This window comes from Staurois parvus, unplaced genomic scaffold, assembly GCF_062004578.1.
Source record: "Staurois parvus isolate SC_StPar_1 unplaced genomic scaffold, SC_StPar_1.0 ptg000286l, whole genome shotgun sequence".
Classification (NCBI taxonomy): Eukaryota; Metazoa; Chordata; class Amphibia; order Anura; family Ranidae; genus Staurois; species Staurois parvus.
In genome coordinates, this window is record NW_028318082.1 from 385420 (window position 1) to 405410 (window position 19991).

The 19991-nt window shown below is 40.9% G+C and overlaps 1 protein-coding gene across 1 annotated transcript in view; it reads left to right on the plus strand.

Annotated features, from left to right (window-relative positions):
• Positions 1–19991, plus strand: part of RNF213 (ring finger protein 213) — a 454388-nt gene that overhangs the window by 366766 nt on the left and 67631 nt on the right. The window contains exons 50-51 of the mRNA XM_089682127.1: positions 8560–8802; positions 14148–14226. Of these exons, the coding sequence (XP_089538253.1) occupies positions 8560–8802; positions 14148–14226 (322 nt within the window). The remainder of the gene's footprint in view (positions 1–8559; positions 8803–14147; positions 14227–19991) is intronic.

The following is a 19991-nucleotide window of genomic DNA, read 5'->3' on the forward strand; positions in this document are numbered from 1 at the left end:
TAAGCAAGATGTCACTTGCTGACATCATTGCTTACTACTAGTGAAATCTGTGAATGATCACAGAGGTCACATGGTACAAGGCTATTCACAACAGCCTTGCACCATGTGACAAGCTGTGACCAATCACAGCCCTCACAGTATTTCTCAATGGCTGCAAGAATGCAGTCAGAGAGAAGGAGAAATGATTGCTATTACAGCCTTTATGGGTGTAAAAGCAATCGGTGTAAAAGAGAAAAAAGAAAATCTTCATCACCCCCCACAAGTATTACAGTGTCACTATGGTAACACTGTACAGCTAGGGTGACAGTATGTTAAAAAAGAAAAACATAAATAATAATATAAAAATGTAAAAAAAGTTTTTGAAACATTATAATTTTTGGTTATAAACTAATTTAGGTTATTTTTATTTTACTAAAAAGATAGCTGAATACACTTTGGTCAAGATTCATGAAGAAAGATTATTTATTTACAAAATTTTATAAGAAAAACACTTTTCTTTTTTTTTTTTTAAATGTGTGGACTTTTTCATTTATATAGCAAATAAATAAAAATCCAGTGGTGAATAAATACCACTAAAATAAAGTTTTATCTGTCTCAAAAAATGCTAACCAATTCATATGGGTACAGTGTTGCATGACCATGCAATTGTCACTCAAAGTGTGATAGCACTGAAAGCTGAAAATTGGCCTGGACAGGAAGGGGGTGAAAGTGTCCGGACTTGAAGTGGTTAACACACCTGCTCCCCATTCACACCTAAGACCTTGTAACACTGAGTCGCATGACACCGGGGAGGTAAAATGGCTAATTGGGCCCAATTTGGACATTTTCACTTAGGGGTGTACTCACTTTTGTTGCCAGCAGTTTAGACATTAATGGCTGTGTGTTGCGTTATTTTGAGGGGACAGCAAATTTACACTGTTATACAAGCTGTACACTCACTACTTTACATTGTAGCAAAGTGTCATTTCTTCAGTGTTGTCACATGAAAAGATGAATAAAATATTTACAAAAATGTGAGGGGTGTACTCACTTCTGTGAGTTACTGTATGTGTATGTGTGTGTATATATATATAAATTATTCTTATTCAGTTGTTTTCTATGGAAATGATAAATGAGCTATAGAATATTGTGCTGCGTTACTAACTCCAGGAGCATGCATGCTCCTTACTCTGTCCCCTCCTTTTTCCACTGTTTCTAACCTTAAAGGCACTGTGCACTTTCAAAGGTTTTTTGTTGTATTAACTAGGCATTAGTGGTGTTACATTCCCTGGGTTTATTGCCTTACCTTTTAATGACAGGCTGTCTTTTTCTGTCTGCAGTTTGTAGGGTAATGGCTGATTGATTACCCTATGTCCAGGTACTGCTTCAACCAGCTGGTCCCTAAGTGACAAGACAACTTCTTGTTTTGGGTCACAGAGCATCCAATGCATGCCCCATCATCTACTCTCTGTTGTATCATAAATGTAGCAGTGTTCACATAATTAAACACATCATCTAGCTGCATGAGTGTCTGTGAACAGACTGTCTGATTGTGTCTGTGTCAGATCTAATTACTGTGTAGCTCCCTCCTGCACCAGTTCTAAACTAAAATACCCTAGCACAGTGGTGGGCAACCTTTTTTTTCAACTGAGCCAAATCTCGCCAAAACCACGATTGAAATTTATTTTGAGAGCCACATTTTTAAAACTGAAAATACATCCCCCATATAGTAATTCATCCCCCATAGTAATTCATCCCCCATATAGTAATTCATCCCCCATATAGTAATTCATCCCCCATATAGTAATTCATCCCCCATAGTAATTCATCCCCCATAGTAATTCATCCCCCATAGTAATTCATCCCCCATATAGTAATTCATCCCCCATAGTAATTCATCCCCCATATAGTAATTCATCCCCCATATAGTAATTCATCCCCCATAATAATTCATCCCCCATAGTAATTCATCCCCCATATAGTAATTCATCCCCCATATAGTAATTCATCCCCCATATAGTAATTCATCCCCCATAGTAATTTATCCCCCATAGTAATTTATCCCCCATATAGTAATTCATTCCCCATAGTAATTCATCCCCCATATAGTAATTCATCCCCCATAGTAATTCATCCCCCATAGTAATTCATCCCCCATAGTAATTCATCCCCCATATAGTAATTCATCCCCCATAGTAATTCATCCCCCATATAGTAATTCATCCCCCATATAGTAATTCATCCCCCATAGTAATTCATCCCCCATAGTAATTCATCCCCCATATAGTAATTCATCCTCCATATAGTAATTCATCCCCCATAGTAATTCACCCCCATATAGTAATTCATCCCCCATAGTAATTCATCCCCCATAGTAATTCATCCCCCATATAGTAATTCATCCCCCATATAGTAATTCATCCCCCATAGTAATTCATCCCCCATATAGTAATTCATCCCCCATATAGTAATTCATCCCCCATAATAATTCATCCCCCATAGTAATTCATCCCCCATATAGTAATTCATCCCCCATAGTAATTCATCCCCCATATAGTAATTCATCCCCCATAGTAATTCATCCCCCATATAGTAATTCATCCCCCATATAGTAATTCATCCCCCATAGTAATTCATCCCCCATAGTAATTCATCCCCCATAGTAATTCATCCCCCATATAGTAATTCATCCCCCATATAGTAATTCATCCCCCATAGTAATTCATCCCCCATATAGTAATTCATCCCCCATATAGTAATTCATCCCCCATATAGTAATTCATCCCCCATATAGTAATTCATCCCCCATAGTAATTCATCCCCCATATAGTAATTCATCCCCCATATAGTAATTCATCCCCCATAGTAATTCATCCCCCATATAGTAATTCATCCCCCATAGTAATTCATCCCCCATAGTAATTCATCCCCCATAGTAATTCATCCCCCATATAGTAATTCATCCCCCATATAGTAATTCATCCCCCATATAGTAATTCATCCCCCATAGTAATTCATCCCCCATATAGTAATTCATCCCCCATAGTAATTCATCCCCCATATAGTTATTCATCCCCCATAGTAATTCATCCCCCATAGTAATTCATCCCCCATAGTAATTCATCCCCCATAGTAATTCATCCCCCATATAGTAATTCATCCCCCATATAGTAATTCATCCCCCATAGTAATTCATCCCCCATAGTAATTCATCCCCCATAGTAATTCATCCCCCATATAGTAATTCATCCTCCATATAGTAATTCACCCCCATATAGTAATTCATCCCCCATAGTAATTCATCCCCCATATAGTAATTCATCCCCCATATAGTAATTCATCCTCCATATAGTAATTCATCCCCCATAGTAATTCACCCCCATATAGTAATTCATCCCCCATAGTAATTCATCCCCCATAGTAATTCATCCCCCATATAGTAATTCATCCCCCATATAGTAATTCATCCCCCATAGTAATTCATCCCCCATATAGTAATTCATCCCCCATATAGTAATTCATCCCCCATAATAATTCATCCCCCATAGTAATTCATCCCCCATATAGTAATTCATCCCCCATAGTAATTCATCCCCCATATAGTAATTCATCCCCCATAGTAATTCATCCCCCATATAGTAATTCATCCCCCATATAGTAATTCATCCCCCATAGTAATTCATCCCCCATAGTAATTCATCCCCCATAGTAATTCATCCCCCATATAGTAATTCATCCCCCATATAGTAATTCATCCCCCATAGTAATTCATCCCCCATATAGTAATTCATCCCCCATAGTAATTCATCCCCCATATAGTAATTCATCCCCCATATAGTAATTCATCCCCCATATAGTAATTCATCCCCCATATAGTAATTCATCCCCCATAGTAATTCATCCCCCATATAGTAATTCATCCCCCATATAGTAATTCATCCCCCATAGTAATTCATCCCCCATATAGTAATTCATCCCCCATAGTAATTCATCCCCCATAGTAATTCATCCCCCATATAGTAATTCATCCCCCATATAGTAATTCATCCCCCATAGTAATTCATCCCCCATATAGTAATTCATCCCCCATAGTAATTCATCCCCCATATAGTTATTCATCCCCCATAGTAATTCATCCCCCATAGTAATTCATCCCCCATAGTAATTCATCCCCCATAGTAATTCATCCCCCATATAGTAATTCATCCCCCATATAGTAATTCATCCCCCATAGTAATTCATCCCCCATAGTAATTCATCCCCCATAGTAATTCATCCCCCATATAGTAATTCATCCTCCATATAGTAATTCACCCCCATATAGTAATTCATCCCCCATAGTAATTCATCCCCCATATAGTAATTCATCCCCCATATAGTAATTCATCCCCCATATAGTAATTCATCCCCCATAGTAATTCATCCCCCATAGTAATTAATCCCCCATATAGTAATTCATCCCCCATATAGTAATTCATCCCCCATAGTAATTCATCCCCCATATAGTAATTCATCCCCCATATAATAATTCATCCCCCATATAGTAATTCATCCCCCCTATAGTAATTCATCCCCCCTATAGTAATTCATCCCCCCTGTAGTAATTCATTCCCCATATTGTGTCAATTCACTTACCTTTGCTCCGCGCGTTCCTCTCGCCGTTCCGGTCTTCAGGGCGGACTGTGAGAGCAGAGGAGTTTGTCACGCTGCCCCTCCTACATCCTGGCAGCCAATGTTTGCCACGCTCCGCGGGCCGGATTAAAAGGTCCGCCGGGCCGTAGTTTGCCCATTGCTGGGCTAGCTGCAGAGTCCTCACTTTTGGGGCGGCCACCCGAGAGGAGGGAGGGGAGCGGGCGCCCGGCACACAAGAGCCGCATTAAAGTTTCTAAAGAGCCGCATGTGGCTCGCCGACCACTGCCCTAGCATTGTGGTATATGTAGTTTCTTCACAGGAAGTAAAGAAAACAAACAGAGGGCACACTGGCCTAGTGCATTACCTAAATAAATGTATTGATAAAAGTAACAAATGGTGATATACTCTCAAACGACAATGATAAGAAAGCTCATCATGAAACACAGCAATGTCTGCTCTGCCTGTTACGATGAACCCCACAGGAACACTGGACCTCTAATAGGCTAACGTGTTTTGAGGATTTGCCCCTTCCTCAGAGCATGGAATCTTCACAGGAAGTGTCAGGTCTCACACGGTAGACAGAGGTCATGCATTAACCTTCGCAGAGCCATTGCCAAATGCCTCGTGTGACCACGGGAATGTGAAGATTTACTTGACTATAGACTGTGCATACAGGGCAATAAATGATAAAATGAAACTACTGATTAATGCACATCTTATGCAGGTTAAAAAACAAGGTGCAGGTAGGGATGTTTACCATGCCTTTTACTCCTACTGCAAGTGATACGTTTTATTTATTTACCTCAGTTAGTCCTTGCTGCCACCTACAGCAAACTGGTCAACTCCAGCCATTAACCTTTGAGTACCGAATGTTTTTTTTTTTACCTAGTGTTATCTATTAGGTTATTTCTGTTAAGCACTGCAACATGTTGGATAACAAGCACAAAGGGGACACTGGTACTGCTTCGGGTCTCTTCAGCTCATGATCCACTAACAGTTTGAGGGCTGTGTGCAGTGTTCCTTCTCCGGAACCTGATACTGATAACCTGGACCATTGTCCCCTGCTTGAGTAAACACATTCCTCTGACTCAACTTTTGTGTACTTGTCTAGTATAAAGTGTACACTTTGCGCTCCAAAGTCATTATCTGTCATTCTTGCAGCTATTGCAGCCCCTGAACCTTCTGCTGTAGATGTTCTTTTTGTGAAGGAGTCTCACAAATCCTTTTTGAATGAGTTTGCTCCTGAGAAACAGCAGTCAGCTGCCATTACTCCCAGATGTAAATGCCATCTTGGTTATTATTGATGCAGTGCGAGCTACCTCAAAAATGAAACAGCCTATTGCCTCTGCTAATAATGTCACTATTTGGGGATCCCTCCGAGGCCCAAACTTTTCTAATACTCCCCTTACTTGAGCATTTTGTGTACAGGAATTGGAAAATTCCAGGCAAACTTTTCACTCCTCCTAAGCATTTATCTAGAAAATACCCAGTTCCCAGACTCCTTGACAGTCTAGGGGACTTTGTTGCCAGGAGACTCTCCTTTTTCTGATCAAATAGTGAAACTCTGAGCAACGTGGTTGTCTATACAATGCTGGACACCCTGCCTGGAGGGTCTAACGACCAGGATCCAGTTGGACAATACCACAGTTTTGGTATACATCAATCAGGGAGGAACCGTACGTCTAGCTGCAATAAGAGAAGTTGAAAGGATTTTAGCTTGGACAGAACTTTACCTTCCAACCATGTCCGCCGTTCATAGGGAGTAGGTCCCTACATCTAGAGGTGTTTCAGGACTTCTGTGGCAATTGTGAGAAACTGGATGTGGACATCTAGCCTCCAGATTTAACAACAAGTTGAACAGGTTTGTCACCAGATACAGAGATCATCTGGGAGAAGCAGTGGATGATTGTTATTCCTTGGGATCAGTACAACCTAACTTATGCAGTCTTTCCTCTGAAAGAATTGAAATCAATGCCATTTTGGTGATCCTCATGGCACCAAACTGGCCCAAACAGATGAGGTACACCGACCTAAGCAAACCCCTAGCAGACATTCTGTGGGTTCTTCCAGATCTACCAGACCCACTATCCCGAGGACTGGCCCACCGCCCTGCTTCAGTCACTAGCTTTAGTGGCATGCTTGTTGGAGCCCAGATTTTTAGAGACATAAATCTCTCTGAACTGGCCATTCCCATGCTATTAAAAGCTAAGATGTGTGCCTTTTGCAAGGTATACCATTGCATATGGAAGGCATACTTTGCCTAATGTGAGGAAAGAAGTTTTCACTCCAGGAAAAACTTGATAGCTTACAGTTGGACCTGGGTCAGCATTTGACTGTGCAATCTTATTCCAAATACAACTAGCCTCCTATTCTTTGGTTAAGATTTTTGTATATGCGGTCTACCCAGGATTTCTTCCTGTTTAATCACCTGTGACCCTTTGTGACTTGAATCTAGTTCTCTTGGCCTTAGAAAAATCTGCCCCTGGACCAGGGATATTCTCTTATATACTCTCATTCACAAGTTAGCATTTCTTGTTGTGATCAGATCTGCTAGGCATTTGTTGGCAGCCTTCTTTTATAAAAATATTTTTTGATCTTAAACAAAGATAGGGTGGTTTTACGGACCAAAGCATCCTCTTTTCTTAAGGTGAATCCAGCCTTTTCTCTCAGCCAGGACATTGTTTTTCCATCTCTCTGTCCGGCTCCAGAACATTAAAAAAATTTATCTTCATTGCCTGGATGTTGTTTATACTGTGTCGGTTTACCTCTCAGCTACTGCAGAACTGACACTTTTTTTTTGTCATTTCTGATCATCCCCTTAGGGGAACTATCTACACCACAGGTGTCAAACTGGTGGCCCTCCAGCTCTTGCCAAACTACAAGTCCCATGAGGCATTGCAAGACTGACAGTTACAAGCATGACTCCCAAAGGCAGAGGCATGATGGGACTTGTAGTTTCGCAACAGCTGGAGGGCCACTAGTTTGACACCATCTCTTGGTGGCTCAGACAGAACATCACTATAGAACTGATCCAAGTGAATCTAGAGCCACCCACTTCTCCAGGGTGTGGAAGGGGCTTCTGATGAAACCTGCCACCAAGCTCTCCAGTGTGATCCTGGGGTCTGGTAAACACAGAGTGAAGGAAATTACATCTGTAAACCCCCCCGTGATGATTGAAACTGGAAGCAACAAAGATTTAATTAATTCTGGTTTCAGTTTGTTGTTTACAAGCTGTTACTGGCTTGTAAAGCATCTGATCAAATTGATCTCGGTTTGGTCAGATAATTTTGAGAGCAGAGGAGAGATCTCTCAGTAAAGAGTACTTGTCACTGCCCATGCTATCAAAAGGCATGTTGTTCATCTCTTGTGATAACAAGGTTGATCTAAAAAAAAAAATGTAAAGCGACAGTGTAAAAAAAAAAAGTAAATTAAAAATAATAAAATAATTTAAAAAATGTAAAACGCCCCCTGTTATTTGTGCTCATGCACAAATGCAAACACATATGTAGGTCCTGCCCCTACATTAGGTACTCCCCTATCTTTTTTGCCCACAGCAAGGACTGAAATAAGTCATTTAGCAAATGGCATTTAGGAACCCTGCACTTACACATGAACAGGGATAAAAAGAGAGAGTCCACAGCAACACAAGTCCTAGACAACAGCGTTGACACAAGGGAGAAAGGAAAGTAAATCACACCACCCACCTCGCATACCCAGAATTACGAAGTATATCACTAACATTGCCCGGGGGAGCTAAAGGAAGAAAAGTATAAGCAGTAGATGGGGCAGCTGCAGCAAAACTGCAGATTTCCCTGCTTTAAATGTTTTTCACTTCCAGCTTCTGCAATATACATTAAACTCCTGCAGAATATTTTACCTTACATTTTCACAGCCAATTATTAGTGCACTCTTGGGTAAATAATACCTTCTCTAATATGTCTGACACAGGAACACGAATCTGTGATGGATTTTATACAAAAGGCCAAATATTTCAAGGACAGATCTCTAAACCAGTTTTTGAAGACACTGCTATGCAATAACCGGCCATTCCTTCGGGCTGTTCGTGGCATGAGAGGGTCATACACTACTATCTTTGGATTAGCTGTGCATTTCGCCTCCATTCTTCTATCTGGAAATAACCACCTTTTGTTACCCTTGAAAAATCTCTCATTCTCTTCCGCTAGAATGCAGGTAAGTTGTTAACTATTGCTGTTATTTCTGAATGACATTTATGAACATACAGCCCCAATTACAGAAAAGTTGGGGCACTGTGTAAAATCTACATTTAACAAAAGAAAATATATCAAATGTTTAAACTGAGAAAATGTACCATTTAAAGAAAAAAATAAGGTAATTTTGAAATTGATGGCACCAACATGTCTCAAAAAAAATTTGAGACAGGGTCACGTTTACCTCAGTGTTGCATCTCCTCTTCTTTTAACAACACTCTATAAATGCCAGGGAACTGAAAAGACCAGTTGCTGGATTTTGGGAGAGGAATGTTGTCTCTTTCATGCCTGATAGAGGAATCTAGCAGTCCTGGGTCTTTGTTGTGTTTCAAGATGTGCCAAATATATTCAGCTGGTGAAAGATCTGGACTGGAGGCACACCAGTTAACCACTTCCCACCCCACCTCACCTATAGTCAAATGACAGCTGTATGGGACATTTACTGTTCCGAGTGGGCGTCATATGATATCCTCCAGGAATGTGCGCGCCCCACAGGCCAATCTATGACAAGATCTGTCACCCATTGTGTCCGGTGAACACAGAAGATGATCGATCAGCATACCGGCCGCTGCCGCTGCCTTGTGATCACTGTAACCAATCACAGCATATCACAAGACAATTGTATACAATGGATTGCGTTAATTTATGCCAGTATGGAAGTATTTGTGAACCCATGGAGTGATGTCCATCACAGAATTATGCCTGTTTTTGATTAAGTGCTTTCTAAGGGCTTGATGATCATGGACATGCAATATTGCGTTTTGGCCTTTTCCCTTGTGCACAGAGATTTCTCCAGATTCTATGAATCTTTTAATGATATTATGTACTGCAGACGATGATATATTTAAAGTATTTGCAACTTTATGTTGAGGAACATTATTCTGAAATTTTTTGACAATTGTTAGACACTGCTTTTCCCAGATTGGTGAACCTCTGCCTATTTTTACTTCTGAAAAACTCTGACTCCACGATGCTTTATACCGTTTTCTCCAGCTCTTCCTTGCAAGTACCACTTACTTTGCCAGCTTTTTGTTGCCCTTTCCTAACTTTTTTTAGATGTATTGCTGCCATCAGTTTTCAAAATTACCTTTTTTTTTTCTTTTCTTTAAATGGTACGCTTTATCAGTTTAAACATTCATAAAATATGGTTTTATGAAATTTGCAAGTCATTGCATTCTGTTTTTATGTAGATTTTACACAGTGTCCCAACTTTTTTGTAATTAGTGGTGTTGTATTAGTTTATTTGTTAAACTGAGGTACTGAGCTCCAGATACAGGCTTTTTTTTCATCAGAGCTGATAGTGAGATCCTGGAAAAATGTGATCTGAAAAACAAAGTATATTTTATTACACATATTTATATATCACAGTTAATTTATATAGTGCTTTACATATACTGTATATTGTACATTTAGATCAGTCCCTGTCTTCCAGGAGCTTACAATCTAAGGTCCCTAGCTCACATATTCATACTAGGGCCAATTTAGGAAGAAGCCAATTAACTTACCAGTATGTCTTTGGAGTGTGGAAAGGAAACCATACTTGGAGGAAACTCATACAGCCACAGGGAGAATGTGTAAATTCCAGGCAGGTAGTGCCATGGTTCAGATTGGAACTGAAGACCTTAATGGCTCCAGGTGGAAGTGCTAACCCCTTAGCCATATCGTGAGGAAAATAATTATTTGATCCCCTGCAGATTTTGTAAGTTTGCCCACTTACAGAGAAATTAAGGGTCTATAATTTTTTTATCATAGGTGTATTTTAAATTATAGAGGCAGAAAATAAAACAAAAATCCAGAAAAAACACGATGCAAATGTTAGAAATTGAGTTGCAGTTCAGTAAGTATATTACGTATTTGATCCCCTACCAACCAACAATAATTCTGGCTCCCACAGACTGGCTATGTGCTTGTGTGGTACACAGATTAGTCCTGTCAATTTAAGAAGGTGCTCCTAATGACAACTCGTTATGTGTATAAAAGACACCTGTCCACAGAATCTCTTTCTTGGGCACTACCATGGGCACGACCAAAGAGCTGTCAAATGGCATCGGGGACAAGGTTGTAGACCTGCACAAGGCTGGAATGGGCTAAAATACCATCAGCAAGAATCTTGTTGAGAAGAAAACTGCTGGAGAGATTATTGGCAAATGGAAGAAATACAAAATAACCATCAATTGCCCTCTGGGGCTCCATGCAAGATTTCACCTTATGGGGTAAGGATGATCATGAGAAAAGTGAGGGATCAGCCCAGAACTACATGGGAGGAGCTTGTGAATGATCTCAAAGCAGGTGGAATCACAGTCACCAAAAAACCATTGGTAACACAATATGCTACCAATGATTGAAATCCTGCAGTGCCCGCAAGGTCCCGCTCCTCAAGAAGGCACATGTACAGGCCTGTCTAAAGTATGCCAATGAACTTGTGAAATGATTCAGAGAAGGATTGGGAGAAAGTGTTGTGGTCAGATGAAACTCTAAGAACACCATCCCTACAGTCAAGCACGGAGGTGGAAACGTTATGCTTTGGGGATGTTTCTCTGCTAAAGGTACAGGCCTCCTTCTCAAGAAGCACATTCAGGTCATGGCCCAGACTTTAATCCCATTGTGAGGGACTGCCTAGCGGCACCACTAGCACTCCACCGGTCAGGCGTGCCCAGAGCACGGAGTCTAAGCCCCAGGGTACTTGTTCACCAGAGCCCCTGATGGTGGGGATGGACTTGGAGTACCCAGGGACCAGGTCGCCACTACTGAGCACACCTGTCAGTGGTAGGGGTGTTCGCCAGGGGCTCCAACCAGGGAGAAGCAGATGTGAGGAGGTCGGGTGACCCCGATGGGATGGATGGATGGCTGAGCAAGTGCGAAGTCAGACGGGCCGAATTGGTAACGTAGAGGACGGTACGGTACAAGGGAGCGGGCAGAGAATCGTCGGGTCACACGCCAGGTCAGCAACAGCAGGTCAGATCTAATGAGGGGCATTCAGAAGAGAGGTCAGGCAAGCAAGGGTCTGGGCAGGAGAAATCAGCAGGTCAAGAGCAATCCAGGTCAAATAACTTACAAGGTACAGGTTCAGATTCGCAGGATACAGGTAGGACCAGAAGGCACTGAAATGACAGCTCAGGGACATTTAAATATCCCGCCCTGCGCTGCCATTGGTGCCCAGCGGGCGGCCGCGGCTTCTACTGTGCATGCGCGAACTCGAACGCCGCGGCCGGCCTGGACCTAGTGCCCGTGTCCCTGCATAGGGCGGTGCACTGCGCCTGCGCCGGGACCATCGCGTCGGGGATCGAGGAGATCCCTGACACCCATAGAAAATTTATGGAGGGAGCTGAAACTTTGAGTTGCGTCAGCCAAGAAAACTTCTGTAGATCTGTAAAGAAGAGTAAATATATTTCTAAAGGTGCCATTGACATAAAATTTTCACCACATGCCGGTAACAATGCATGCAATCAATACATACAAAGAAAACAAAACAAGTAAGTTCAGAAATTAAGTTATGTGTAATAAAATGGAATGACACAGGGAAAAAGTATTGAACACATAAAGGAAGGGATGTGCAAAAAGTTGTGGAAAGCCAAGACACCAGCTGAAATCTATCAGTAATTACAAAGCAATTCTGCCCCTTTTCAGTGCAAATTAATGTCAGCTGGTTTAGTCTCAACTAATGGCCTATAAAAAGGTGTCTCATTACCAAGGTGTCACACTCATGATGGGTAAAAGCAAAGAGCTCTCTCAAGACCTTTGCAACTTTACTGTTGCAAAACATACTTATGGCATTGGTTACAGAAGGATTTCTAAACTTCTGAATGTTCCAGTGAGCACTGTTAGGGCCATATTCCGAAAGTGCAAAGAACATAATTTCACCATAAACTGGCCACAACCAGGTGCTCCTCGCAAGATTTTTGACAGAGGAGTGAAAAGAATAATCAGAATAGTAGTGCAAGAGCCAAGGATAACTTGTGTAGAGCTTCAGAAAGACCTGGAATTAGCAGGTACAATTGTTTCAAAGAAAACAATAAGTAATGCACTCAACCGCCATGGCCTGTTTGCACACTCACCACACAAGACTCCATTGCTGAAGAAAAAGCATGTTGAAACTCGTTTAAAGTTTTCTGTACAACATTTAGACAAGTCTGTGAAATGCTGGGAGAATATAGTCTGGTCAGACGAGACCAACTCTGTGGATGGCATAATACACACCATGTTTGGAGGTAAAATGGCATTGCACATCACCCCAAAAATACCATGCCAAAAGTGAAGTTGTGGGAACATCATTCAGCATACAGTCTTGGCAAACTTCATATCATTGAAGGAAGGATGAATGGAAATATGTACCAAGACATCGATGAAAATCTGCTGCCATCTATCAGGATGATGAAGGTGAAACGAGGGTGGACATTTCAGCAAGACAATGATCCCAAACACAAAGCAAAGGAAACTCTCAATTGGTTCAAAGAATGGCCCAGCCAATCACCTGATGTGAATCCAATAGAAAATCTACGGAAAGAACTAAAGATTAGAGTTTACAGAGGAAGCCCATGGATCCTTCAAAGTTTGAAGACTGTTTGTAAGGAAGAATGGGCCAATTCACACCTGAGCAATGCATGCAACTAGTTTCTCTATACAGGAGGCGTCTTGAAGCTGTCATTACCAACAAAGGATTTTGTATGAATTATTAAATAAATTTCAGTTAGCGTGTTCAATACTTTTTCCCTGTGTCATTCCATTGTATTACATATAACTTAATTTCTGAACTTGTTTGTTTTGGTTTCTTTGTACAGTATGTATGGATTGCATGGGTTGTTACGGCATGTGGTGAAAATGTCATGACAATAGCACGTTTAGAAATATATTTACTGAGAAATAGTGTTCCGTGTTCAATGCTTATTTTACCCCCTGTGCATATACAGTGATCCTGTGTTGTCTGCAACAACACTCATTCACATGCTAGCCTTTGCAGAAGCAACATTGTCATTTTAGGACATTCACTCCCACAGCAATACAAGTCACAGTGCACCATTGCATTCAGCTTTATTGCTGTCGTTGTGACAGTCTGCAGACCAGCGTGTAGCCCATGAAAAACAGACCCACATCTTTGCTCCCAGACTTGCATCCATGGCTCTACTAGAAGCCAGTATAGAATGCAGCAGTGCCATACATGGTGTGATTCTGTAAACCCACCTGAATGTATAAGGATAAAAAAAACTGATTCCTCAGCATTTAAAATGCTATTTTAGTACATGGAGTGTTTAATTATACTTTAAGTTTAAGTAGGCATCTAAATATGTTTTCTTGTATCTTATTTTTAAGAACTCTTTTTTGCCAACCATGCCAGAGGACATGCTCATCAATGCTAGATCTGCAGTGAAAGAACAACTGCACTGGTATGGTAAGTATACTCTTTTTACTCATCATTTTGAATACTGTATATGTCCCTTTTAGAATGGAATTGATCAGAACCATCGGCTAACGCCTGGATGGCTTGTCCATAGAGCAACCTTGGCAGGTACCTCAGAATCCAGATTCAATCTAGAATTCCAATTTTTCTCAATGTGGAACAGTGTTATGTACCAGTTGAAAAAATAAAGCTTGATTTTTAGGCAAGCACAAAGAGGAAAATTGTGTAAGAAACCTTTGTGCTTAGTGAAACTCAAATAAATAAAAATCTAATTATTACTCCCAAAGAAAGTGGCACTCTAAAATGTGTTAGAATACACCAACACCCAAAAATTGTCCTTTTAACTAGTAAGGAGTGCTATCCCCTTTAAATGATCAAATCCATATCAAAATATTGTATCATAGTTGCAACCACAAGTAAACAAATTATAAATAATAAATAATTTATGTGCAAAATTTTATAAATACAAAATACATATACCATGCGGCATGAAAAACTTATCATAAGTGAAACAATGTGTGCAAAAGGTGCTGAAAATTGATTAAAAAAAAGTGCTGAGTTCAACAAAGTGATTAGTGCAATAATCACAACAAGTTCCTACAAATATATTTATTCAAAGTGGATCCCCTGTTTACTCTTAGCATCTATTTCAGTGCACCTCCACTAACAATAAGCACACCACTTACCAGAAATTAGGGCCTACAGAAAACAGGCCAAACACATTAAATTATACTTCTTCAATGACTTCCCATGCCTCCCAGCCAGCTTCAAGAAGTTAATCCTCCCTTTGCAGGTTCTGAAACATACTGTACATAAACCACTTGCCACTTGGTACCACACAGCAATCGCATCTCCAGTTAAGGTGCACGAATAAAGAAAGCTCTATAGTCTATTACCCACTTAAAATCCAATTTATTTAAAAGCTCTGCACTTACAATGTACAGTATCTCACAGAAGTGAGTACACCCTCACATTTAGTAAATATTTTATTATATCTTTTCATGTGACAACACTGAAAAAATTACACTTTGCTACAATATACAAGTTGTACACTCACTACTTTACAACAGTGTAAATTTGCTGTCCCCTCAAAATAACTCAACACACAGCTATTAATGTCTAAACCACTGGCAACAAGTGAAAATGTCCAAATTGGGCCCAAAGTGTCAGTATTTTGTGTGGCTACCATTATTTTCCTGCACTGCCTTAACCCTCTTGGGCATGGAGTTCACCGGAGCTTCATAAGTTGCCACTGGAGTCCTCTTCCACTACTCTGATGACATCACGGAGCTGGTGGATGTTAGAGAACTTGTGGTCCTCCACCTTCGGTTTGAGGATGCCCCACAGATGCTCAATAGGGTTTAGGTCTGGAGACATGCTTGGCCAGTCCATCACCTTTACCCTCAGCTTCTTTAGCAAGGCAGTGGTCATCTTGGAGGTGAGTTTGGGGTCGTTATCATGTTGGAATACTGCCCTGCTGCCCAGTCTCTGAAGGGAGGGGATCATGCTCTACTTCAGTATGTCACAGTACATGTTGGCATTCATGGTTCCCTCAATGAACTGTAGCTCCCCAGTGCCGGCAGCACTCATGCAGCCCCAGACCATGAAACTCCCACCACCACACTTGTCTTTGTACTCCTCACCTGGTTGCCGCCACACACGCTTGACACCATCTGAACCAAATAATCGTGGTCTCATCAGACCACAAGACATGGTTCCAGTAATCCATGTCCTTAGTCTGCTTGTGTTCAGAAAACTGTCTGCGGGCTTTCTTGTGCATCATCTTTAGAAGAGGCTTCCTTCTGAGATGACAGCCATGAAGACCAATTTGAGTCACATGGCACTGGGGAGGGAAAATGGCTAATTGGGCCCAATTTGGACATTTTCACTTAGGGGTGTACTCTCTTTTGTTGCCAGTGGTTTGGACATTAATGGCTGTGTGTTATTTTGAGGAAACAGCAAATTTACACTGTTATACAAGCTGTACACTCACCACTTTACATTATAGCAAAGTGTAATTTCTTCAGTGTTGTCATAATATATATATATAATAAAATATTTACAAAATATGAGGGGTGTACTCACTTCTATGAGATACTGTATAACTGGCCACGAGCATTAAAGTGGTTGTAAAGGGTCAAGTTTTTTTACCCTAATGCAATCTATTCATAAAGTTAAAAAGACTTATGTGCAGCAGCCCCTCCAATACTTACCTGAGCCCATCTCAATCCAGCCATGTGCACGAAAGCAGCGGCTCTCCCGGGTCTCTTCTTCCTTATTGGCTGAGACAGCAGTGGGACCCATTGACTCCTGCTACTGTCAATCACAGTCAGTGAGTCAATGAGGAGAGAGCAGGGCATGGGGCTAATTTACGCTTTGTGTGTGAATGGCCACACAGAGCAGTGAATCAGGAGCAAGTCTGCTCGGGTACATCCATAGCAAGCTACTTGCTATGGGGGCAGGAGGGAGGGGCCGCTGTGTGCAAAACCACTGCATAAAGCAGGTACGTATGACATGTTTGTTGTTTTTTTTTTAACCGCTTCCCGACCGCCCTATAGGAGAAATACTGCGGGTAGAGGGCGCGCGCGAGCTGCAGCTGTCAATCACCCGGTCCTGGATGGGGATTACTCGCCAGTGCCCAGTGATTACCGAGGATCTCCGATGGGGAGAACTGTTTTGTTTACTAACAGTTCTCCTCCCTGTCAGCTCGGGCACACTGATTTGGCAGCCATCCAAAGCAGTGTGCTTACAGTGAAGCACACAGACACCGCCCCATAGTAAAACACACCCAGCACACAGTTAACCCTTTGATCACCCCTCATGTTAACCCTTCCTGCTCAGTGTCATTAGTACAGTGTCAGTGCTTTTTTTTTTAGCACTGATCACTATATTGGTGTCACTGGGGATGTCAGTGACACCAATTCACTTCCTCCAGTGTCAGAATGTGTGCCACAGTCCTGCTATAAGTCGCTGATCTCCGTTATTAATAGTATCAGCAAAGACATGTAGCAGAATAAATTTTGGCATAAGTTTATGATGAAATTTGATTTTCTATTTTTTTTTTTATTTTACTGGACATGTTTAATAGCAAAAAGTCAAAAATAGTGGGGTACTTTTTCTCAAAATTGTCGGTCTATTTTTTTTATAGCGCAAAAAATAAAAACCGCACGAGTAATCAAATACCACCAAAAAAAAACTCAATTCACGGGGAAAAAAGGATGTAAATTTCATTTGGGTGCAGCGCTCAATCAGTTAAAGTAACGTGGTGCCGTAACGCAAAAAATGGCCTGGTCAGGAAGGGGGGTAAATCCTTAGGAGGGCAAGTGGTTAATCTGCTTTTAATATCATTTTAAGTATTCCATATCCAATACGCGAGACTCGCATGCTGCTAGGCTTTAATTTCTGGTAAGCAAGCTGTGTGCTCACTTTGTTGATGGATGTTTAAGTGTGCAGGATACCCAAGGCAGCTTGCTGAATATCTTTTCCAAGCAATATTAGATCCTTTAGTAGCAGCCTCATATATACTAGCTGTCCCTTCTTGTTCAGAATTATTTTTATGACCCTATAAGAGCAGTCAGTTCTAGAGCAGAAGCATTGGATTTTCACTCTTCCACAGGCAAGTTTACTTCAGGCCTTCAGCCCATAATGTCTGTTGGGGCCCAGCAATAGTCTAGAACACACATGCTTCCTCCCAGGGGAAAGCTCCAGGGGAGAGAGGCCCCTCAGGCCCCCCTAAATGTATATCTTCTCCCAAGCCATACATTCTGGCTCAGCCTCCCAGGGACTGGCTTGGGTCCTATAAACATTGATAACCCCTGCAATTGACCACTTTATTGCTGGAATATTCCTTCAGCACTAGACAGAAACAATCAGCCACCAAGTTTAGGGAAAAACCTGAGCAGACTGGAAAAATAAATTGCAGCTGCTGGCTACAGCAAAGCCATATACAAAATTTAGCCAGTCCAAGGCAGGGACACTAAATATATTAAACATAATTGTATTAATGTATATGTATACAATTTTGTTTCCTTTAAAAACAGAGGAAAACATGACTGATTGTTTGAGAGTAGAATACTTTTCACACCTTCCAACATTGCCTCTCAAAGTGTGTTCATACATTGATCCATAACTCATAAATAGATTTTATCCATAACTCATACATAGATTTTAAAACACCTATTTGCTGACATCCACTATGCAGATGGATACTTTTCAACATGTTTTGTGAGCCAAATGTACTTCATTGGGTGAAAATAAAGCTGGGTATGTATACAGTTTTTTTATTCAACCAAGAGGTTGAATGAAAATTCACACTGACAGATCCCTGCATCAACACAAGTGATGTTGATGCATGGATCTCTCCTGCTTAGACATTGTTTTCTGACAGGGTGCCATTGATGGCATATTAATGGTCAGAGCCATGCCAGTCACACAAAATGAAAGTATTCAGGTTCAACGGCAGCAGGTGAAAGTAGCAAAGGTGGTACAATGAGGATGAGACACATGCCAGTCACAAATAAGGAAGCAAACCTCTCAGCCAGCTGGAATTTATCAGACAATGAGGGTAAGAGCCATTCCAATTTATTGGCACATCACTAAAGACACTATACTCAGAATGCCGTGCTCTCCCCAGGTGAAGGTGGTCTTCCCAGTACTGTACTGGCCCCTGGGCAGCCCACCACGCAGCATCGTTCCATTCGTCTCCAGCACCCCCACCAAGATCTTCTGACTTCTAGTCATCGGTCACTTGATGCTGGTGGGGGCATATGTTCTTGCACATGGTGCACAGGAATGGTCTATCACAGTGATGAAGAAGGGAGCTCACCCTGTTGCAGGCCACCACAGTGTCCACTGGCTAACAAGTCAGCGGGTGATGGTGGTGCAAATGTAGAAAAATGGAGCAAACTCTGCCCCGTATTAAATCAATATGGGGCACAGCATATTTAAAATCCGGAACAATCTCCTTTTATGTATAGCAGGTGGCAACCCTAGTGGAAGTGGATATATAGCCAGATAGAAGTACTATTTAGTAAACATGCTTCAGTGTAATTTTAAATACTATATTTTTAACCACTTCCAGACCGGACACTTTTACCCCCTTCCTGACCAGGGCAATTTTCAGCTTTTAGCGCTATCACACTTTGAATGACAATTGCGCGGTCATGCAACACTGTACCCAAATGAATTTTTTACCATTTTTTTGAGATAGATAAAGCTTTATTTTGGTGGTATTTATTCACCACTGGGATTTGTATTTTTTTTGCTATGTAAATGAAATGTCCAAAAATTTTGAAAAAAAGTGTTTTTTTTATAAAATTTTGCAAATCAATAATATTTCATCATAAATCTTGGCCAAAATTGATTCCGTTATCTTTTTAGTAAAAAAAAAAAAATCCAAATTCGTTTATAAGCAAAAATTATAATTTTTAAACATTTTTTTTTACATTTTTATTTTATTTTTTTATATTATTATTTTTTATTTTTATTTTTATTTTTTACATACTGTCACCCTAGCAGTACAGTGTCACCATGGTGACACTGTACTACTTGTGAGGGGTGATGAAGATTTTTTTTTTTTTTTTACACTGATTGCTTTTACACCCATATAGGATGTAAAAGCAATCATTTCTCTTTCTCTCTGTGTGCATTCATGCACTCATTGAGAAGAACTGAGTGAGCTGTGATTGGTCACATCCTGTCACATGGTACAAGGCTTTTGTGAATAGCCTTGTACCATGTGACCTCTGTGATCATTC